Source organism: Eretmochelys imbricata, chromosome 25 (assembly GCF_965152235.1).
Source record: "Eretmochelys imbricata isolate rEreImb1 chromosome 25, rEreImb1.hap1, whole genome shotgun sequence".
NCBI lineage: Eukaryota > Metazoa > Chordata > Testudines > Cheloniidae > Eretmochelys > Eretmochelys imbricata.
Window position 1 is genome coordinate 14,025,171 of NC_135596.1, and position 22,668 is coordinate 14,047,838.

Here is a 22,668-nt window from a genome sequence, read left to right on the forward strand (position 1 = left end):
GGCGCTGCCGGTCCTCTCCCAGGGCCGGCTCAGGGCTCGTGTTTGCAGCCGACCTGCAGGCTGTGCTCTGGGGTGGGCCCCGGCTGGAGCCCAGGGCAGTCCCAGGATCCAGGCCCTGCCGCTGGGATAGCCTGTCTGCTGCAGCCACGCTGAGTGTTGTGCTCGCCGCCCCCACGGGAGGGCGATAGCGAGGAGCCAGACCTGGCTTTGCGGGCCCTCGAGCCAGCCATGCGGCTTTGTCTACACGGGGACGTTAATGTGGAGTTGGGTGGGGGGAGTTCAAGCACACGAGTTGTTCCCGATTAACCTCAGGCATAGACAAGGGCCAAGGCCTGGGGGCAATCAGAGGGGTGGGGAAGGGGACACAGGGCCTTTCCTGTCTCGGGGGTGCAGGCTGCACGCTGGGGGGTATCAGGGAATGGGGCCTGGGCCCTTTCATCTTCTCGAGGTCACTCAGCCTCCAGCCTTGCTGTGGCCAAGGTGCTGTTCTCGGGCTGTCTGGGAGCCTGGTTAAATGGGGGGTTGGGGGGGGCGCTCTGCCCCACTGCGGCGTTGGCACAACCTGGCAGGCTCAGCCCTGAGAGCCAGGCCCAAAGGGGCCGTGGGACCGGAGCTCGGCCTGTCACCTCGCAGCCGCTAGGGAAGCCGGGCGTGGGGCCATCCTGCGCTGCTCCTTGCACCATGCTCCAAGGCTCTGCCAAGGCCTCTCTTCCCCCTGTGGCTGTGGGAGGGGGAGCTGGGCTGATCCCCTTCTTGCCCAGGGCTGTGTAATCTCCATCCTGGGGGGCTTGGCAGCGCAAGCCAGTCCTTGCCACCTGCCCTGCTCTGAATAGAGCACAGGCCGGAAGTGCAGGGTCTCTGGTCAGCCTACATCTGGGGGGACCCCACCCCACACGCTGCCTGGCTCCAGCCATCTCTCCTGCCCAGCCCCCAGGCTTGCTGTGCATTGCTGAGATGCTGCCCCCAGCTCCCAGCCCACATCAAACCCATGATCAGCCCTGCCCCTGTGCAAGAGACATGAGGGACAGCCCCGTAGCTGCAGTGCTTGCAAGCAACCGTGCCCCCCCCCCACCAGGAGCTCTGGGGTTAACTTCCTTGGGGTCCCCCACAAACTGGGATAGAATCAGTGTTTTTGTAGGTCATCCATCCTGCTGTTACCTGGGGCCTGTGGGGCAGGGTGGGAGGGCTAGAGGCGGTTGGCGGGAGAAGATGGGTCTGTCCCACAACACGTGCTGCATCCAGGATCCCAGGGTGGTGGCAGGGGAAACAGACAGTGCCAGACCCCCCACCCCAGCCTCGAGGTCTGTGAATGCCAGGTAACCTAAGAGCCAAACGCTGGTATGCCCATCACAGGGGTTTAGGCCATGGCCTGGCTGGGCAAAGCCACTCAGGGGCAAGAGGGAGAATTCCCAGCTGGGCTTGGTCCAGGAGCAGTTGAGGAATAAGGGGATGGGCTCCAGGACAACTGAGGGGGTGGAGAAAAGGGAGTTTTGGAGGGAGGGAGAGTCGGGACCAAACGCTCTGGACGGCTCCCGGCCGAGCCCTCAGAGCTCCTGCTAAGCTGGGCTTTTGGTGCACTGCAGCCGTCCCACATGCCCAAGGGAGCAGGGACAGAGCAGGGAACTCAAACCGGCTCTCGCAGTCCCAGGGCAGTGCCCGAACCGAACCATTGCACCACCCTCCTCCTCCTCCTCCTCCTCCTCTGCATCCAACTGGGCCGAGTGCTGCCAGGGGCCTCCGGCAGCCGCGGACGGGTTAAAGGTCCTGCCCCTCTCCTGGCTGTCTGTACTGAGCCCGCCAGCACCCTCTGTGCTGTGCGCGGCTGGGGCACAAGCCCGGAACGACTGCGGGTGCCATGGCAGCCTCACTGGCACCTTCTCCACCCACCCCAACGAGCTGCAGGCCCTGGGCGTTGACCTGGGTTACTAACATTTGCACAGCACCTAGCACAATGATGAAGCCACTGGGGCTCCTGGGTTCAATTTCCAGCTCTGCCACCCACCTGCTGAGCCTCTGCAGGCAAAACCCTGCCCCTTGCTGCCTCAGTTTCCCCATTCCATAGACTGGGGGCAGGGCCCTACCTCCTAACTCTGCTGGGGAGGGGGTTGAAGGGCAGGGCCTGGTTACTCCTCCAGCAGCCCAGGAGCCCACTGCAGACAAAGCTGCCACCCCCACCCTAGGCTGGGATGCGGCAAAGGGCTCTGGGCACAGACTCTAGATCATTTCCTGAGTTACTGAAAACACCCTTCCGGCTGCTGCTGAGTCGAGGCGGCTGGAGGTGCAGGTAGGCGTGCCAAGCCAGGGGAGTGGGGGAACGGGTGCATGTGTGTGTCCATGTCCCCCTACAGGGGAGCTAGGGGCAGGGCCTGATCCCCCAGCTTCCCCCAATTTGCCTGTCCTGCCTTGGCATTTACAGAAAATTCTGTGGGAGGAGGTGAAGGGGACCAGTGAGGGGTCCAGCATTAGGCAGCTCAAGGGGGCTTTCCAGCTGGGTTTCCAGCCTCAGCTGCTCCCCCCCCACACAAAGAATCAAAGCAGCAACCTTCAGTTGTTGTAAAAGGAAATGCCTGAGGCTAAGCCCTGCCCTTCCCGGCTGGGGATCTCCAAGCGTTCCTGCCGCCGGGAGGCCGGGACTGTTATCCGCTCCCAGCCATCGCCAATCAACTTCCCATGGAGCTGGGAAAGCAGCGAGAGCACAAGGGCGTGGGAACAAACTCCCCAGGCAAAGGGGTGGTCTCTTCCATTGGGGGCAGGTGCTGAAGAGCCAGTGACACACCGGGGAGGGGCTATGGGGGTGGGGCAACCCCAGCCCTCCTGCTGAATGGCTCCTCTGGGGGTTAATTTGTGCGGGGAGGGGAAGACTCACAAAGTGTCTTTCCTATCAGTTGTGTTGGCAACAAAATAGCAAGCAGACCCCACTGCTATAGCCTAAGAGAGTTGTTTCTGTGTTGCTGTCAAGGATAAAAGTCATACTACTGCTGCCAGCTAATGGAGAGGCTCCTCTTGGCCCTGCAGTAGCGTTCCCTGCTTTTTGCTCTGGTGCTGCGGGTTTCTGTGTCAGCTGGCTGCAGCCTTCGCCTGTCTGCAAGGTACGTTACAGCCTTGCCGGGGCCAGGTGCCTGCTGAGTTCGGAGAGCAGGCTCAAGCCCGTTTTTGCAACCTCTTTGTACTTATCACCTGGGCTGTTCCTGCCCTTGGCAGCGTCGGCTTGCTCTAAAGCTATGGCATTTGCTTACGTGTTTCCTTGCAAAATGCCAGATTCTTCTAATGTAGAGGTATTACCCCAGCACCTAGAAGCCCCAGAAGGGAGCAGGGTGGGGCCAGGCACTGCACAAATACATGCTGAGTCCCTGCTCCAAAGAGCTTACAATCTAAGGAGGCCAGCCAAACAAAGGGGGGAGGGGAAACTGAGGCATTGCAAGGGGAAGTGGTCACGAAGCAGGAAGAAAGCCCAGCTCGGAGCGCTAGCTCGGGGCCCTGTCTGCTGCCTCACAGGGCAGAACTTCCCGTTTGACCCCACTCTGCTCTGAGGCCCCAGGGTTAGCTCCGAGCAGCCCCCTTGAGCAGGGATCTGCCTGGTGGCATGCACGCCTGAGGCACGCCTTGGTGGCACTTTGCCAGCGGCTTCTGACCCAGCCCCTTCCCGGGGAGCTGGCTGGAGCAGCCGCTGCACAGCTGCCAGCTGAACTCCTCCTGAGTGGGAGGGGGCAAACACCCTGCTTGCCTCGTTAGCCTGCAGTGGCCAGGTCCCAGTCACCTGCTGGAGGCAGCCGGCAGGTGAGAGGGGCTGCTCCACGGCGTTGGAATCCGCACCCCGCAGTGAGTAGCTACCCTGTTGTAGGGGGAGATGGGGGGGCTGCGCTTTGCTCTGTGTCTCTGGGGGGGCCTTGCAGAAGCAGAGTGGGCTATGCAGGGGGGCAGAATTGGAGGGACTAGGAGGGTTTCCTTGCTATTGTTCCAGTCAGCTGCCCTCTTCCCTTTCCAGATCAACTCCCTTTTTCCTGGCTTCAAGCTCCAGGCAGTAACAGGCCACTGGGTTTTCCTGCCTGAGCTGGGGAGGTTTCTTCCTTTGTATGCAACAAATGACAGAGCTCCTGTTTCTCATGACAGGTTTCAGGGTAGCAGCCGTGTTAGTCTGTATTCGCAAAAAGAACAGGAGGACTTGTGGCACCTTAGAGACTAACCAATTTATTTGAGCATAAGCTTCCGTGAGCTCCAGCTCACTTCATCGGATGCATTCAGTGGAAATTCCACTCAATGCATCCGATGAAGTGAGCTGTAGCTCACGAAAGCGTATGCTCAAATAAATTGGTTAGTCTCTAAGGTGCCACAAGTCCTCCTTTTCTTGTTTCTCATGAATGGCTAAAAGGGAGCTGGGATGGGGGAGCGTCTTGGGGCAGAAGGGACCCAGGCTGTGCCAGCCCCAAAGAGGCCAGAGATATAGCCGTGTCCCCTCCAGGCGATCTATGGACTCGGTGGGGGTGGAGGAGATCCTCTCCCTTCTCCTGGGAATGAGCTTGTGTTGGTGGCGGGAGAGACCTGGCCTGGGATGGCATCAGAGATCGTGCCGAGCAGGGCACTGTGCCCGCCGGGGGGGATCCCCAGAGTCTGGCTGCTAAGGGGCCCGAATGGTAGCTTTGAAAATCCCATCTGGATAGTGAGTGCCGCAGTGTTTTCGAAACCTGGCCCCATCTGCCAGGCCTTGTCGGAGAAGATCTGAATGATCAGGCCCTGGCAGCAGAATGCTGCCCTCTTCTCTCCCGTCCCTGCCAGCACTAGCGGCTTCCCCACACAGCTGCTCCCAGTCCAAGGGAGCTGAGATCAGGCTGCAAGGGAGGCAGGATGGTGCAGTGGTTAGTGCAGTGGGCGGGGGAGCCCTGGATTCAAGTCTGATCTGCTCCAGACTGCCTGGGTGATCTCAGCCACGCTGCGCTGCGGTTCCCCCTCTGTAATGGGCGCTGGGAGGAGAAAGACACCACAGACTGCGAGGCGAGCGGGTACCTTAGAGGCAGGTAGTATATTCTAATATAATGCCTAATTCCCCCTCCCTTCGGTCTACTCATGGCTGCGTCCCTGCCCTGCCTCCTTGCTGAGGGGAACGCGTACCATGATTGGCTGGGAGGGAGGAATAAAACCAGCCAAAGGTACAGAAAGTCTCCTCGGGGCTACAGATTTTCAACCCTTGACAAATGGCCCCACGCTCGCTGTTTTCGATGAAGAGCCATCACAGCCCAGTCCCAGAGGGTTCCCCCTTCCTTCAGCTAGGGGAGAGCTCACAGATGCACAAAGCCAGCAATGGGCATGAGGAAGAAACTCCCTGACCTCGTCCACACCCCGTATCTACCTGTTCCATGGGGCCAGGTCAGACTCGGTGGAGCTCGACTGAGTGTGGCCGGCTGGGGATCCGTCCCCTTGGTTCCCCGGGTCCGAACTCCCCAGCCCTGGCATCTCCCCTCCTGGCCCCGGTGCATGTTTCCTGCGGTGGCATTAGCTCCTTGCTGCAGCCCTGGCCCTGCCTCGGGTGCTTCCTGAACTCCCAGCTGGTTTCTGAGATGATGCCAGCTGCCGTTTCTGTTTCGTCTCTGCTCCCTCGAGGCTCCTCATGCACCTGAAGTGAAGTGTAATCTTCCCTGACCAGGAGGGTGCCGGTTCCATGCCGCTCACGTGTGTCTCTGGGTGATAGCTCCTGCCTCCCCCCACCCCCAGCCCCCGGCCGTTGCTCTTCTATCTTTTTTACTTTGTCTTCCCCGTCCCCAATGTCCCACAATTCCCCCCGCGCAGGAGCCCCCTTCCCCGGCCTTTCGGGAGGGTGAGGTGTGCTCTGAGCCCTGGGCCGGGAGCTAGCAGCCGACATGGGCTTTGGACAAGTAGCTCAGGCCTGCTCCAGAGCATGGTGCAAGGTGCAGTGTAGACCGGCCCCAGGAGCGGGGCTAGAGCCTTGGACAGTCTGGGAGACAGGAGAGGAGGACGTCCCATTGACCCCAAGGCTGGGTATTAAAGGGTTAAAGAGCTAAGGGCTTTAAGGGACCCAGTGGGGCAGGACCCAGCTGACCTGTCCCAGCCTCTCAGGCGGGGGCAGCCCCCGGGGTGGATCCTGACCTTGTTCTGGGGGCTCAGCCAGGGAAGCAGGAGCGACTTCTAGGCAGACCTACCCTGTTGGACACCCAGGAATTAGCTGCACCAGTGACTGGGATAAGCAGGAGGCTGGCAGACTCCCAGCTGTCCTCGATGCCAGGCCCACATCCTGGGACCTGGGCCTGGCGTTAACAGGCTGGCGCGGCACCAGCCCCAATTCGGTGGCTGCAAAACCACCTGCTGGGACGATGATCTGACAGCCTTTGGCTTCCACGCCAGGGCAGCTCAGCTTGGTGCTGCTGCAGAGCTGGCTGCTCGGGGCCCGGGCTGGGGGCATCGTGGGGCAATTCCTGTCCTTTGTGCTGCCAGGGGGTGCAGGGCAGATTCTCCATGTGCTAGGGAGCTAAGCTGAATAGTTGGGTTCAGGGTGGGGGCTCTCTTAGGTCCAGTGTTGCCTTGCCAGGGGGTGACGACTTCCGTGCCGACCAGGCCTTGGGTTGGAGGGAGGGGGAATTCCCGTGCCCCATGAGGCCCTGGAGTCAGCAGAGGGGTGCCTGCTGAGCCGGCTGCTCCCCGACGCTGGGCGGGGCGGGGTAAGGGCGGGGACAGGAGCCCTCACAGGAAGGTGCTGTCTCCCTTCTGCAGCATCCAGGTGTAACCAGGCTGTTGGCTGACATTTAAAACGCGGGATTAACTCCCCCACAGCCCCATTCTGCAAAGGGCGGGGCTGTCCCCTGGCTAAGGCCTCCTCGGCGCTTCCTCGGTGCAGTCTGGGTTGGATGCAGGCCTCTGTTTCGCTCCGGAGCGGTGGCGCCGTGACCCACCCAAGAGGTGGCTGCATCGTGTGCCGGGCGAGCCCTCTGCCCGGTGGGGCTCTAGCTGTCAAACGAGCACGTTCCTTGTGATCTAAGTGAACCGGCTGCTTTGCATCTTGCTGCTCCAGTGGGTGCGGAGGCTGCTGAGAGGAGGGAGTGCAGCAGTGCCAAGGCGCTGGGTTGCAAAGCAGCCCAGCCCCTGGGCGAGGGGAGATTTGGGGGATGGGCGTTTCCTTGCTTCCACCCTCTTCAAAGTCTCCCTTGATCTTGCCGCTCCCGCTGCCTGACCCCTCACGCCAGGCTTCTCTGCCTCGCTGCTGGCTTCCATCTGCCCAGGGGGTCCCTGAGGCTGAGCCATCCCCGACCAGAGCTTCTGGCATGAGTTGTCCCAGGAATTGGAGGGGAGGGGCTTTGTGGCTCATGCTGGGGAGGGGGGCGGGGGGGATACTAGCCGTGAGCGGGGACCAGCTAGGCTGGTGCAAATGGGCGCCAGGCCCAGCTGGGGGACCCTCTCCACCAGGAGCAGAGTCTGTGCTGCCAGGTCCGGCGTGGGTTTTGGGGTGGGCAGTGCAGGCCTGGCAAGTCTTCGCCCCTGCAAAGCCCCCTGGGGGCCAATGATGCAGGGATGCAACCTAGGAGCGTTCTCAGGGCTGCTCTGGTTGGCGTGCGCCAGGGCAGGGCGCTCCTTGCAGCCCAGAGCAGGGGTGGTGCAAGTTGCTTAGGGCCCGATCCTGCACAGGGGCTGAGGTTCTGCCAGGGATGTGCACTCCTGTGGGGGCACGTGGCAGCTGGCAAGGGGCATGTGACGCCTGGCAAGAGGCACTTGGTACTCCTTGGCCTCAGGAAGGTCCCTTGTGAAGTAACAGCCAGGCTCTGCCTGTCACGGGGCCAGCTTGCTGAAGGAAAGTTTAGCTGGAGCTAAGCAAACACCCTGGGAGATGCTTGCTTGCAGCTCTGGCTTGGGGCTCGGCTGATTGGACAGGTGCGTGGCGTGCCTCTGGAGAATAAATACACCGATCAGGGCTCCAGATGCTGCCAGCGAGTCGTGGAGACTCGAGTGGCGCAGGGGGATTTGCCAGGCTGGCATCACCATAGCTACGTGGGGGAGGTGGCCCCTTTCTGCTGCTCGGCGCGCCCCCAAAGTGACTGAAGCAGCTGGCGCCGTCTCTCCTGTGTTGAGATGCTGCTCTCGATGGCTGGGTGACTCCGCCCGTCTGAGTTGGCACCCTTGGAGCCGGCACGCGTCGTTACCCCCCTGTGAGGAACGTGGTTTAATACGGTGAGCGGGTCGGGGTGTGGCGAGGTGAAGGCAAGGCCCTAGGGATGCTGCAGCCCGAGGGCTCTCCCGCCGCTCTGCTCCTGTGCCGTTGGCCTCTCCCCGTGCCCCGGCCCTGCTCCCCACTTTGAGTGACAGTGATAGGGGGAGGGGGCGTCAATGCCCCTCTCCTCCCAGGATTAGCTGTGTGTGTGTGTGTGGGGGGGGGGGGGGATCGCAGGAAGCAGTTGGTTTTGGAGTTAATAGTTCTTTGAGATGTATGGGGCAGTCGCCCCCCCGCCCCCAGCCACGAGGAGCAATTGTTTCCGGCTCTCGGCGGATTCAGGCAGCCATCACTGTGTCGGTTACGCTCAGGGCGGCTGCCCCGCTCTCGGAGTGATTGTCTGGGACCCTCTGCGAGCCTTGCTCCACAGGTTGTGTTTGGAGCTTCTATGGGAACCTTGTGGGCTAGAAATGTTTTCTGTTTTTGGACGCTGAGAATCTGGTGTCATCCTGTGGCTCCAAGAGTTGGGGCCCTAGGCCCAGCTTAGAGCACCCATGAACCCCCACAAAGACTAGTTAATGCAGAGCCAAGGCTGCTGCCCTCTGCAATTTGCACCTCTGCAGACAGAGAGAGTTTAATGGTTAAAATTCAAACACAGGGAAACCAGGAAAGGCCGAGCATGAGTGACGGTGAACACAGAGCCTTAACTCTGCCCGAGAGGAGACCCCGAGGATGAATTACAGGCACTGACTCCAGATAAAGCAGGGCTCCAGATACAGGGGGCTACTGGGGGGAAAATCAACTGAAATATTTTCCCATTGAAAAATCAGCGTGTTTGATGGGAAAAGATTGATTTGTGGCCAGGCTACATCTCCACGGGGTGCCTTCCTGGGGCCACTCCTTCCATGGTGATCAGCAAATGTCAATTTTACCAGACCCCCAAACCAGCGAACTGTTTCCGCAGATGATGATGACTGAGGTTAATGGAGCAGCAAAGTGAGAACAGGGCTGCTTGAGAAGGTAGAGTTGGCAGTAAGGCGGCTCCCTTTGGGTATCTTGACATGTGACGTTGACAATTTGTGTTTTGATGGCTGTGAAGCCGGAACTTTTTGAATCTCAACAGTAGATAATTGTCCGAGCCGCCAGGAGTTTCTCACAAATGTGAAAATTTCAATTGATGATTTTTTTAAAAAAGCTTAAACATGAACGTTGCTCGTCTCCGTCAGAATGCGAAAGGCCGAACGCTGCCCAACCTAATCCCAGGGGCTGTCGTCCAGCAGAGGGGGCAGGGCTGGGAGGTTTGAGGGACCCAGACCTAGAGTCCCAGAAAGCGGCCAGTGGCAGCCGCAGGGCTGAATGCTGACCCCCAAACGAGACAGCTTCCATGTTTCTGAGTCGTTCTGCTTATTTCAGGATGACACCAGAGAACCCCCCTTTTCCCTGATCGGCGCCGGGAGTGGCCGTTGCACGGGGGTGATGCGCGTGGCAGCGTGACGGGAAAGTGACCTAGTGTTGAACCGTAGGCTAAGGTGATGCCAATACAAACCACAGAGAGCCCGGGCAGTGGCTCTAACCCACCTGCTAATAGAGGCGGTACGTTGGGAAGCTCTGGACCTTGTGCCCCTATGGGCACCTCCAGGGAATGCCTGGACAGGCTGCCAACAATGACAGTGTAGCGTGGGCAGAGGATCAGACTGCCCACAAACCGCCCCGAGGGGACTTGCTCAGGTGCCTCCCTGCTCCCAGGTGCAGTGTGGGGGAAGAAGACTTTAGACCCCAGTGTCACGGAGTGTGGGGGAGTCCGGGCCCTGCACCCCTCTTCCTGGGATTCACTGAGACTCTCAGCCAGCCAGTAAAACAGAAGGTTTATTGGACAACAGGAACACAGTCCAAAACAGAGCTTGTGGGCACACCCAGGACCCCTCAGTCAAGTCCTTCTGGGGGAGCAGGGAGCTTAGACCCCAGCCCTGGGGTTCCCTGCGTTCCTCCACCCAGCCCCAAACTGAAACTAAACCCAGCAGGGGCAGAGGTGTTACCTCCCCCGCCCCCTCCTGGCTCAGGTGACAGGCTCTCAGGTCTCCCATCCCCGGGGCACATTCCCAGGTCAACACTCCCCCCTCCCTGCTGCGTCACATCGTCACATCTCTCCCCCCTTCGAGACTGAACTGAGCGGGGTGACCTGGGGAAGTTCGGGGCCCCCTCTCCGGGACAGCGCATCCGCTATCAGGTTGGCACTTCCCTTCACGTGGACCACGTCCATGTCATAATCCTGCAGGAGCAGGCTCCACCTCAGGAGCTTGGCCTTGGCTCCTTTCATCTGGTGCAGCCCGGTCAGGGGAGAGTGGTCGGTGCACACGGTGAAGTGTCGCCCGAAGAGATAGGGCTCTAGTTTCTTGAGGGCCCACATCATGGCCAGGCACTCCTTCTCGATGGCCACGTAGTGTTGCTCCCGGGGTAGCAACTTCTTGCTCAGGTACGCGATGGGGTGTCTCTCCCCCTTTTCATCCTCCTGCATTAACACCGCCCCCAGTCCCCTGTCTGAGGCGTCGGTGAACACCACAAAGGGCTTGTCAAAGTCTGGGTTTGCCAGAACTGGGCCACTGACCAGAGCCTCCTTCAGCACCCAGAAAGCCTTCTGGCACTGCTCGGTCCAGACCACCTTGTCTGGCTTCCCCTTCTTGCATAGCTCAGTGATGGGGGTGGCTATGGCGCTAAAGTGGGGCACAAATCTTCGGTAGTATCCTGCCATCCCAATAAAGGCCTGGACCTGCTTTTTGGTGTGGGGAGTGGGCCAGTCTCTGATCACCTCCACCTTAGCTGGTTCCGGCTTTAGGCGGCCGCTCCCCACCGATGGCCCAGGTAAGATACTTCAGCCATCCCCACCTTGCACTTCTCCGCTTTTACAGTCAGCCCAGCTCCCTGGAGTCGGCCCAGCACTTGTCTAACCTGGGACACGTGGTCCTCCCAGGTCTGGCTAAAGACACAGATGTCATCAATATACGCCATGGCAAAACTCTCCATCCCCCTCAGTAGCTGGTCCACCAGGCGCTGGAAGGTGGCCGGCGCTTCCTTGAGGCCGAAAGGCAGGGTCAGGAACTCGTAGAGCCCCAGAGGGGTGATAAAGGCCGATTTCAGCCGGGTATCTGCATCCAGCGGCACTTGCCAGTAGCCCTTTGTAAGATCCATGGTAGTAAGGTACCGAACTTCTCCCAGCTTGTCTAGGAGCTCGTCAGGCCTGGGCATGGGGTAGGCATCCGATACAGTGATGGCATTGAGCTTCCGATAGTCCACACAGAACCGGACCAACCCGTCCTTTTTGGGGACCAGCACCACCGGCGAGGCCCAAGGGCTGGCAGATGGCTGGATCACCCCCAAAGCCAGCATGTCCCGGACCTCTCTTTCCAGGTCCTGAGCAGTTTTCCCTGTGACTCGGAAGGGGGAGTCAGATTAGTGCATCCAGGCTGGTTGGAAAACAGCTGTTGGTAGGGATGCAGCACCCCCCTGACCTCAGCTTGCTGGGCAGGGGTTAGCTGATCCAAGAGGGGAATTGTTTCCAGGGGGGAACCAGCCCTGGTCCCAGGGAATAGATCTACTAAAGGGTCATCTCCCTGCTCCTCCCACTGTCCACACATGGCCAACACCACATTTCCCCCTGGCATAATATGGCTTCATCATATTCACATGGTACACCCGGCGGTGGTGCGCCCGGTTCGACAGCTCCACCACGTAGTTTACCTCAGTGAGCTGCTTGACAACCTTGAAAGGGCCCTCCCAGGGCCTGTAGTTTGTTCTTTCTCACGGGGGTGAGAACCATCATCTGATCCCCGGTGGCGTAGGCATGGGCCCGCGCCGTGCGGTCATACCAGACCTTCTGCTTTCTCTGGGCTCTGACCAGATTCTCCCTGGCCAGGCCCATGAGTTCAGCCAGTCTTTCTCGGAAGATCAGGACATACTCCACCACTGACTCTCCATTGGGAGTGGCCTTCCCCTCCCACTCATCTCTCATCAGGTCCAGGGGGCCCCTCACCCTCCTTCTATATAACAGTTCGAAAGGCGAAAATCCGGTAGACTCCTGGGGCACCTCCCTGTACGCGAACAGCAGGTGAGGTAAGTACTTGTCCCAGTCCTGCGGGTGCTGGTTCATAAAGGTTTTCAGCATCATCTTCAGCGTCCCATTGAACCTCTCCACCAGCCCATTGGACTGGGGGTGATAAGCTGAGGCCCAGTTGTGCCAGACCCCACATTTCTCCCACAAGCACTGGAGCAGGGCCGACATGAAGTTGGATCCTTGGTCTGTCAAGACTTCCTTGGGGAACCCCACTCGGCTGAAAATGGTCAGGAGCGCATCTGCCACGGTGTCTGCCTCAATGGAAGCCAAGGGCACTGCCTCGGGGTAGCGGGTGGCAAAATCTACCACCACCAGAATGTATTTCTTCCCTGACCGGGTCGTCTTGCTGAGAGGTCCCACTATGTCCATGGCCACCTTCTGGAAAGGTTCCTCTATGATGGGCAAAGCTCTCAAAGCCGCTTTCCCCTTGTCCCGGGCCTTCCCCACCCTCTGACAGGGGTCACAGGATCGGCAATACTGCCGGACCATGATAAAGACCCCGGGCCAGTAAAAGTTCTGTAGCGACCTCTGCCGGGTGCGCCGGATTCCCTGGTGCCCTGCAAGGGGGATGTCATGGGCCAGGTACAGGAGCTTGCGGCGATACTTCTGGGGGATCACCAGCTGCCTCCTGATCCCACAGGACTCCACTTCCCCTGGGGGAGCTCATTCTCGGTACAGGAACCCCTTCTCCCACAGGAACCTCTCCTGGCAACCTGTCCTCATGGTCCGTACCACACTGAGGTCAGCCAGGTCCCTGAGCTTCAGCAAGGAGGGATCTTTCCTCAACTCGGCCTGGAACTCAGCGGCTGGGGCAGGGATGGGGACCGGCTCCCTCTCACTGGCCGGGTCTGAGGCCTCCGCCTCTCTGAGCCGTGCCCCTCGGTGCTCCCTCCCCACTAGGGTAGGGTCCTGCGCCTCCGGTGTGGTACCCTCCCCAAGGTCAGGGTGCAGTGCCCCTCGCCAGCTCTGGCTACGGGTCACAACCAGGGCGGTCTGGGGGTTGCTTGGCCAGTCCTCTAGGTCCCCCCCATCAAAACCTCAGTGGGCAAATGGTGGTGTATCCCCACATCCTTGGGGCCCTCCTTGGCCCCCCCATTTCAGGTGTACCCTTGTCACGAGCACCTTGAATGGGGTTCCGCCCACCCCCGTCAGGGTCAGGTTGGTGTTGGGCACCACCCCATCTGGGGCCACCACCTTGGGCTGGGCCAGTGTCACCTTTGCGCCCGTATCCCAGTATCCATTGACCTTCCTCCCATCCACCTCCAGGGGAACAAGACACTCTCTCCGGAGGGACAGCCCCGCGCCCACCCTGTAAACCGAGCACCCTGAGCCCAGAGCCTCCAGCCCTCTGGCGGAGCTGGCTGGGGGTACTCTTCCCTCCTGAGCAGGTGGTAAACTGGCAGCCCCCCTTGCCTGGGTCGTCTGCCCCTCGTCCAGCTGGGTCCCTACCCAGTTAACCCTGGGTAGGTTGGGTCTGCTCAGTCTGTCCCTGAGCCCAGGGCACTGGGTCCGTACGTGGCCTCTCTGGCCACAGTGATAGCAGCTCAGGTCTCATTGGTCCCCTCGAGCGGGTCGGAGGGGCCCGACGCCAGGCATTCCCCTTGGGAGGGGGTTCTCCCTATTTCCCCGCTGGGAGGTCCTCTGGTGAATTTCTCTCTGCAGCGGGGGGGGGGGGCCTGTTCTTTTGGGACTCCTCCCGGCTACCCCCTGACCGACTGTTCACAAACTTGTTGGCCAGCTGCCCTGCGTGCTGGGGGTTCTCTAGCTTTTTGTCCACCAACCACAGCCTCAGGTCGGAAGGGCACTGTTCATACAGATGCTCCAGTACGATTAGGTCAAGCAGGTCCTCTTTAGCTTGGGCCCCAGCTGTCCGCTTGCGGGCATATCCCTGCATCCGGTTGACCAGTTGTAGGTAGGTGACCTCAGGCGTTTTATGCTGACTCTGGAACCTTTTCCGGTACATCTCGGGGGTAGGCCCAAACTCACAGAGCAGGGCCTTTTTGAACAGTTCGTAGTCCACTGCCTCCACCCCTGTCATTCGGCTGTACACCTCCATGGCTTTGGGGTCCAGTAAGGGGGTGAGAAACTGGAGCCTGTCTGCAGGGTCAACCCTGTGCAGCTCGCAGGCATTTTCGAAGGCTGTCAGGAAGCTATCTATGTCCTCCCCCTCCTTCCGCTGGGCCAGGAAGCACTTATCAAAGCTCCTTGCAGTCTTGGGTCCCCCCCGCACTCACCACAGCCGGGGCCCCACTGCTCCTCAGCCTGGCCAGCTCCAGTTCATGCTGTCTTTGTTTCTTCTTCTCCTGACATTCCCGCTCCTTCTCCTCCTGTTCATGCTGACGTAGTTTCTCCTTCTCCTCCTGCTCATGTTGACGTTGGTTTTTCATGATCCTCCAGCTCCCTCATTTTCATCTCCCTCTCCCCATCCCTGGAGCGGATGCGTCTGGAATGGGAGTTCTGCAGTGAGGATCCCCTGCTGGCTGCCGGGGTCAGGGTGCCCTTGGTATTCGCTGGCTTCCCCCAGGCCTACGTTAGGAAGGGTCTCGGGATGTCCTCGGCAGCAGTCTGACCCCTCCCAGCTCGGTCAGGGCCCACGCTGCGTCCGCTGGGCGGCTTTCCTCAGGGACAGGGATTGGGTCATCCAAGCGATCCCTCTCCTCCAGCTGGGCAATCAGCTGCTCCTTGGTGGACCTCCCGATGCGCAGCCCCCTCTGCCTGCACAGCTCCACCAGGTAGCTCTTAGGGCGTTTAGTGTACATCTCCCTGCTGGCCACTCGCAGGCCGGGCAGCTTTCCACGGTTTCCAGAAAAACTCCTAGTGTGCCAGTCCTTCTTGAGGTCACCACCTCTTTGCCAGGGTTGAGCAGCAGACTCCTCCGCCCCTGGGACCGCTTGCTGCAATCCCCCGGGGGACCCTGTTACTGCAAAAGTCCTTCTCTCTGGTCACATACTCCCAGGGGTTAACCGCCCCCTGAAACTGTCTCTTTCTGAATCTTCAGCACACCTGGTCCCCGTCAATCCCCCTTTGTTTTATTGCTCCCCAGTCACTTACTGCAGGAAGCGCCATTCACGGGGTGCAGTACATCCCACCGCTGCCACCAGTTGTCACGGAGTGTGGGGAAGTCCAGGCCCTGCACCCCTCTTCCTGGGATTCACTGAGACTCTCAGCCAGCCAGTAAAACAAAAGGTTTATTGGACAACAGGAACACAGTCCAAAACAGAGCTTGTGGGTGCACCCAGGACCCCTCAGTCAAGTCCTTCTGGGGGAGCAGGGAGCTTAGACCCCAGCCCTGGGGTTCCCTGCATTCCTCCACCCAGCCCCAAACTGAAACTAAACCCACCCAGCAGGTTCCCTGCTGCAGCCTCTGTCCACATTCCCAGGTAGAGGTGTTACCTCCCCCTCCCCCTCCTGGCTCAGGTGACAGGCTCTCAGGTCTCCCCTCCCCAGGGAACATTCCCAGGTCAACACTCCCCCCTCCCTGCTGCGTCACATCGTCACACCCAGTGAAACCCTTTGTCCCACTAGGAGGGGATTGGAGGAAAAGTGACATCTGGGCAGGAGCCGCCTCAAGGAACCTGCCCCTTGGCCAGGTGGGGACTGGGAATGCAGGTGCCTTATCAGCATCTGGGAGGCCGAGGAGATAAAGGCCTGGGCATGCAAGGAACAAGGCCTTGGAACGAATAAGGGCAGCCATTGTCCTTCAGCACCGTGTGCAGGTGCACTGCATCCGGGGACCTGACCATGCTGCCTCTGGGGGGCTGCCCCTAGGCCTGCAGCCCTGCCGGTGGCCAGAGCTCAGGGGAAGAGGGGACAAGACCTAGCTGCCAGGAAGCCACTGGGGCTGCCAACGCTTGGGAGAAGCGGCTCCCGCGGGCAGGCAGAGCCCCGGTAGCTGGGACTGAGCTGCAGTCTGCATGCAGGGGAGCAGTTGGGCCAGAAGACCACCATGGTGTAGCCATGAAAATGAGAGAGGAAAAACACCCTTTGGGGGGGGGGGGATTTTCCTTTTTCTTTTGTGTGTTTGAAAAAATGTTTTAATTTGGAGATTTTCTTTTAGTGTTTTAAAGAAAACAGCAACCCAGGAAAATACAAAATCTTGTTTTTTGAAAACTGACTTTATATTTCCACATTTTTGTTGGGGGGAAGAGAAGAGGAATGCGAGAATGTTGAGGGATGTGGGGAGGAGAACCCCCAAATATTTTCACCATTTCCCTAAACGGTTTGGAACTTCTGGGTCGAGCCAGGGAAAGCTTTTTCAATGAACAATAAATGCACCAAAAATGCATTTTATTTTTTTTTTCCAGGGCACTAAAACTCTTTGCGAATTTGGGTCGAATTCAGTGAATAGTTTCAGCTAAAAAAAATCCCATCGTTTTCTCAAGAAGTCAAAACTCTTTCATCCATTTTGAAATGAAACCTCTCAGGGTTTTGTTTGGCGATGGTGTGTCATTTAGACAGGTAGCGAATTGAAATAAAAAAAGGGGAAAAAACATTTCCCCCCCCCCCCGAATTATTTTGTAACAAACAAAATGTTTCATTTGACTTAAACATTTGTGAGGAAAAAATTGGAGAAATTCCAGGTTCAAACGGAAACAATTTTTTCTTTTCTTCTTTTTAAGTTTGTCCTCCTCTCCCCCCTCCCCCCCCCCCCCCGAACTGACGTCAGTTCACTTCGTTCCGCTTCTGGGTTCTGTTTCTGGTGCTGGGAGGAAGTGTGATACCTGGGCCGGGGGGGCCAGCGGTCAGGACTCCTGGGTTCTGTTCCTGGCTCTGCTACTGACCGTAACCTTTGTGCAAATCCTTTCCCAGGGCTGTAGCATGGGGCTCAGCAGCTACTTCCTGGTGGGTGGCATTGAGAGGGTTAATTTGTTAAGTCTGTACCATGCATTTAGATCCACTGGTGGCAAATACATTAGCAATGCAGCTTACTGCAGATCTGATTTCTGGTTTTCTTTAGATGCTCTGCCAATGTCCACAATCTGCTATTCAGGGCTCCTTTGCTGGGTTTCAGCAAGCTCTGCTAACATGGACTAATCCTTGCAAACTCCCAGGGAGTCGGGGGTTACCAAGCTAGCTGAGCCCCAAAGCGGGTGGGTTTATTATTTTTTTGCTGAGGCTGCACGGTGAAGTGGGATTAGAACGCCAGGCTCCCAGCCTGCTGCTTGCCCCATTAGACCACGCTGTCTCTGGTGTTTCTGTGAGGGGGCATGTGCATGCCAGAGCTCTATCTGGGGCTAGCTAGGGACTGCTCTTTAAATGAGTGCATGCTTTCACCCTGATAGGGGGCCAGAGGCAGAAGCTGCAGTCCAAGGAGATCAGGCAGACCAAGGAAGGATGATTACCCCGTTTTACCCGTGGGGAACTAAGACGCAGGCTTTGTCATCGCTGACCCCAAAGTTCACGGCGAGGGAGCAAGCAGGGGTAGTTCTGTCCCTGGGAAATGCTGCTAGAGACAGGGTTCTTGTGGTGCAAGCAGCTTAAGAGCGTGAGGCTGGCTCCCTTCATCGTCCCCCACCTCGCAGTGATGCCAAACACCCTGTCTGCGCTGTGGTTTTGCAGCGATGTGGCTGAGTGAGTCAATTTATCCCTTGGTTAAAAAATGCACCTTTCTGTAGTGACGGCAAAGCCCCAGAGCGCTGCAGCGACCTACCCAGTGAATGAAACCCCAAGCTCCTGGCTCCTCGTTCAGCCTCTTAATTGTAGGGCTGCCTTCTTTGTCAGTAGGCTTTTGGGGGGGGGGCAGATGAGGGTGGCCTGAGGCTAGCATGCGAGTGTCTGTGTGTGACCATAGGGCATGGAGCCGGGGTGGGGCACCCGGCCCATGGCCTGACCACTGTTAAGTGTGTCCATGAGATAGGGTAGCCACCCAGCTGGTTTTGGACTAGTGGGGCCGGTTTTGGACTGGCCCGGCTGGTTTTTGTACTCTCTTGCCAGCCTTGTTTGCTGGTGAGTTGTTTTTTTTTTTTTGCCATGTGCCCATGCAGCTGCGAGCACAGAGATTGGGCGAGTAGCCACTGCACACATTACAGCCGGGGGCGTGCACCCAGGTCCCACTCTGCCAGCACAGTGGGCCGGGTCCTCGCCTGCCAGCTGCCAAAACCGGAGCAGCTCCTCTCAGTTCCGGAGCCAGCCGGGAAGTGGGCGGACCTGTCACCCGAGGGGTAAGGTGAGGAAGGGGCAGGGAGGGACAGCAGAATGAGTCCCGCAAGGACTGAGACTCCAGGAAGGGGGTGGGTGCAGGGGCTTCTGGGCCATGGGGGATAAGGCTGCTGGTGCGAGAGGTGGGGCACCTGACAGGAGAAGAAGAGGGTCAGATGAGGTGGGGATGGGGCAAATCTATGCCCCACTTTAAATGGTGCTCTGCAGCACCCCCCCACCCCTCTCCATTGTGAGACAATTTGGGCGTGGTGAGCATGGCTGCTGTGATTGGGTGTCTGATGGTGGGAGAAGAAGGAAGCTGATTCAGCAAGGAAAAGGTCTACATGTACAACAGGCTGTGTGTGTGTGTGTGTGTGTGTGTGTGTGTGGAGTAGGGAGTGTTTGGGGAGGAGACTTACAAGGTGCGAAACCACACACAAGAAAGGCGGCCAATGGTGCTATTTTAAAATCTCCTTTCAATGCAATGCAAGCTGGGCTCTGGCCCAGGCTGATAAGGGACATGCCAGAAGCTGCGTTGCCCAAAGCACCCTCCCAAGAGGCATTGGCTGTGGTTGGCATTTGCTGCAGCAAACCTTGAACAAAATCGAGATGAGCTTGGACTGTTGCTGATCAAGTTTTTTTTGTTTTAAATCCCTGGAGAGCTCTCCCCTGAATGTCTTGGTCATCCCTTAAAGCGGCACCGGGCCTCTGTTGGATGCAGGAGAAATGAGATTCTCTGATCCCGCTTCCTCCTCCTCCCCGTTTTCAGTCAGAAATGGGCGGGCAGAGCCAGTTTTGCTCTGTGTAGACTCACGAATCCTCCTATGCTGGCGAGGGTTGGTGACTGCGACAGGTGGCGTCCCCGTGGGAGAAGCAGCAGCATCATCACCGGTCTTCTCAGCCGCAGGGATGGGAGAAGGGATGAATTGCTGGCTTTCGCAGGCTCTGGAGCTGGTGTCCCAAAGCGACTGGAGCCCCAGATAGGCCTCCTCTGGACCCGAGCTATGTGAAGCTGAGCCTGCCTCAACCCACCAGGTAGCTCATTGATAAAGCTGCTGTCCTTGGGGGGCACCTTGCTTCTCCAGGGCTCCCCCCAGTTGCAGTGCGGGAAGACGCAAGGGGGCCTGATCCGAAGCGCCAGTGCGAGTCTCTCCATTGAGCTCGTTGGCCTTCCTGGCTGATCCTGAGGGTCTGTTGGGTGCTGAGGGGCAAGCTGCTGCCACGGCCCCATCCGGTCTAGGAAGCAAAGGATCCTGGGGCTCTAGAGTGCAAGGTTCTCATGCCAACGCCGAGCAGTAACCGGGCTGGGAGGGACATCTTGCATCCCCCTGTGGTGTGCGTCTGTGCTTACAGTATGAATGGAGGGCGGAGTCTAAAGTGTGTGTGCACACTGCTTCCTTCTATTGGGTGGAACTGGAACTTCTAGACTGTGTGTCATAGGGCCTATACTGCTTCATGGAGCTTCTCCCTTGGTTTAGGTGGGAGGAGGTGCTGACTTCTGCCCCTAGCGTTGCTGTGATGTTCTGCATGGCACCCTGGTGGGCAGCACAGCATCAGTCATGACATCCAGGGTGTGCAGGACGTTTTTCCCCAGGTGTGTTGGGAATCTGATTTCCAAATCCCTGCAGCAATGGAGCGATGTCTAATTCCCGGCACGTATTGTGAGAGAGTCTCCTAAACCGATTGGTGGAGGCAGTGGGAACGGAGAAATGCCCCGAACTGATGCAGTCACCTTTTTCTCAACCTGCCCATCCACCCCTCGAATAAGCTGTGGAGAAGTACCAGTCAGGGGCTATTGCTGAGAAGCGGGTGGGGATGCCAGGCTGGCTGCCTACCGGCAGGAGTCCAAGATGGCTTTAGCAGCCAGGCTTTCCGTCAGCGACGAAGGTCACTTGGCACCTCTGAAAATCCGGGTGCTTCAGATCAGATGCCTAAAAATGGCTTTTGGAGTTGAGCTTTGGGGCCAGGCTCTAACTAAGGGGAGATGAATGGACAGAAGAGCCCAGGGGATGCAAGCCAGCCGGCTTGGGCAGCAGGAGCTGCAGAGGAGGAGGTGCTTGCACCCCCAGCAGAGCAGGGATGGAGATGCATGGTTGGAGGTGCAGCCGTGTGTGGGTTCTCAGCTCTCGCCTCTCTCTCTCTTGCAGGGGAAGATGCTGTCCCGCCGGGGCTGCAAGCTTGAGGTCCTCGTCCTGACTGCGGTGGGGATCCTCTGCCTCCTCTTCCTTCTCGACACCAACAAGGACGAGCGGGTGATGATGGCTGCCACGAGAGTCAGCAGTACCAGCCCCTCCACCCCCATGCCCGGCATCCCCACAATCCCATGTCATGTCTCCGAGTGCAAGGAGAATGCCTCGGTGGCCAACATCTCCGGCTTCGCCAGCCTGCCCGGCCACATCCAGGACTTCCTTCGCTACAAGCACTGCAAGGAGTTCCCCCAACTGCTGGATGCCCCTGACAAGTGCGGGGGGGCTGAGGGCTCCCAGGGGGTCTTCCTCCTCCTAGCCATCAAGTCCTCCCCTGGGAACTATGAGCGGCGGGAGATCATCCGCAAGACCTGGGGAGCAGAGAGGATGTACCAAGGGGTCCGCATCCGCAGGGTCTTCCTCTCCGGGGAGGCGGGGGACACGCGGGAGGCTTGGAAGCTGAACCGGCTGCTGTGGCTGGAGGCGGTGGAGCACGGGGACGTCCTGCAGTGGGCGTTCCGCGACAGCTTCTTCAACCTGACCCTCAAGCAGGTGCTGTTCCATGGCTGGCTGGAGGCCCGCTGCCCCGGCGCCCGCTTCCTCTTCAACGGGGACGACGACGTCTTCGCCAACACGGACAACCTGGTGCGCTACCTGCTGGACATGGGGGACGCCAACGATGGCGACAAGCACCTCTACGTGGGGCAGCTCATCGTCGACGTGGGGCCCATCCGCGAGAAGTGGAGCAAGTACTACGTGCCTGAGCAGATCACCACCCTCAATTCCTACCCGCCCTACTGCGGGGGTGGCGGGTTGCTCATGTCCGGCTTCACCGCCCGCACCATCTACAAGGAGTCGCTGGGCATCGAGCTCTTCCCCATAGACGACGTCTACCTGGGCATGTGCCTGCAGAAAGCTGGGCTGGCCCCAGCCTCCCACATGGGCATCCGGACCGTGGGCGTCAGGGTGCCCTCTGCCAAGCTGGAGTCTTTTGATCCCTGCTACTACAAGGAGCTGCTGCTGGTGCACCGCTTCGTGCCCTACGAGATGCTGGTGATGTGGCGGGCCATTCACGAGCCGGACCTGCCCTGCGGGAAGAAGCTGCAGGTCTATCAGGGCGTCTGAGCGGATCCTGGAATCCGAGGGGAGGGGGCAACCAGGAGGGATGTAATGCGAGGTTGAAGGTGCTAGGGCATCAGCGGGTGATCCGCCTGTCTAGTTCTTTGCTGCTGTGCCCCGAATGCTCCAGACCCGTCACCTCTTGCTCTTGATGCCTATTCCAGGAAGTCCCGGCTCCAGGGGACGGGACTTCCAGGAATGCGCCTCAGCAGGACTTACGGCTGACACTGTTGGCTGGTATGCATGGGGTGCACAGAGATGCTGAACAGCTCACTGGCTTCTGGGTCCTGTCCCAACTGGTTTGGCCCGTTGGCCGTTCCTGGGATGTCAGGGGCTTTTCCCCTCCCTTCCCCATGGCTGCAATAGGCATTTCGAGCTGATGCAGGGATCCCTTTGCAGCGATGCCCTTGGGGCAGCTACCTCCAAGAAAGCAAGTGCCAGAAGGCCGCCAGACCGGGGTCTCTGTGGCGTGGAGGGGAGAATTTCTGCCTCCTTGACTAATGGGCATGTTGCCACCTGGGTGCCCAAATCTTGGGGCAGGATGTCACTGGCTTGGCCGATGTCCGGATCTCGGCCCAGACGCTGCATCTCTGGGGCCAAAGGTCCAAACGCTGCAGGAAATGGGTAGGGTCTCTGGTGTGATGAGCTTGGCTTGGGTCCCAGCCCCAGCCCCTGTTTTACTGGGGGCGCTAAGAGCAGGAGATAGGCATCATATGCATTCCCCGCCCCAGAGCTCTGGGGCCAGATCTGCCCCGGCGTAACTAGCTGTGGTCCCGTAATGTCAATGGAGTCGTGCCTAGCTCTGGGGCTATGATGCAGCAGAGAGTACTAGGGGGATGAGTCTCGTGTTCTCAGCTGGGCCCACAGGGGATCTCTGGCCTCCGCTCTGGCCAGTCCCTTGCTGCTAACGGTCTGGTTGTTGGATATATTGACTGGCAGGGCTGGTGCTTCCAGCCGCTCAAAACAGC

At 58.9% G+C, this 22,668-nt stretch overlaps 1 protein-coding gene across 1 annotated transcript; it reads left to right on the top strand.

The window, feature by feature from the left end:
• Window positions 1-3,749: 3,749 nt before the first annotated feature.
• On the top strand, window positions 3,750-21,706 carry B3GNT3 (UDP-GlcNAc:betaGal beta-1,3-N-acetylglucosaminyltransferase 3). Its single transcript, XM_077805396.1, has 2 exons — window positions 3,750-3,819; window positions 20,543-21,706. The coding sequence occupies exon 2, from the start codon at window positions 20,549-20,551 to the stop codon at window positions 21,704-21,706; it is 1,158 nt and encodes a 385-aa protein (XP_077661522.1). The 5' UTR covers window positions 3,750-3,819; window positions 20,543-20,548.
• Window positions 21,707-22,668: the final 962 nt, after the last annotated feature.

Coding starts and splice junctions, on each gene's coding strand:
- B3GNT3 (XM_077805396.1), top strand. CDS start 20,549: ATGCTGTCCCGCCGGGGCTGCAAGCTTGAGGTCCTCGTCCTGACTGCG.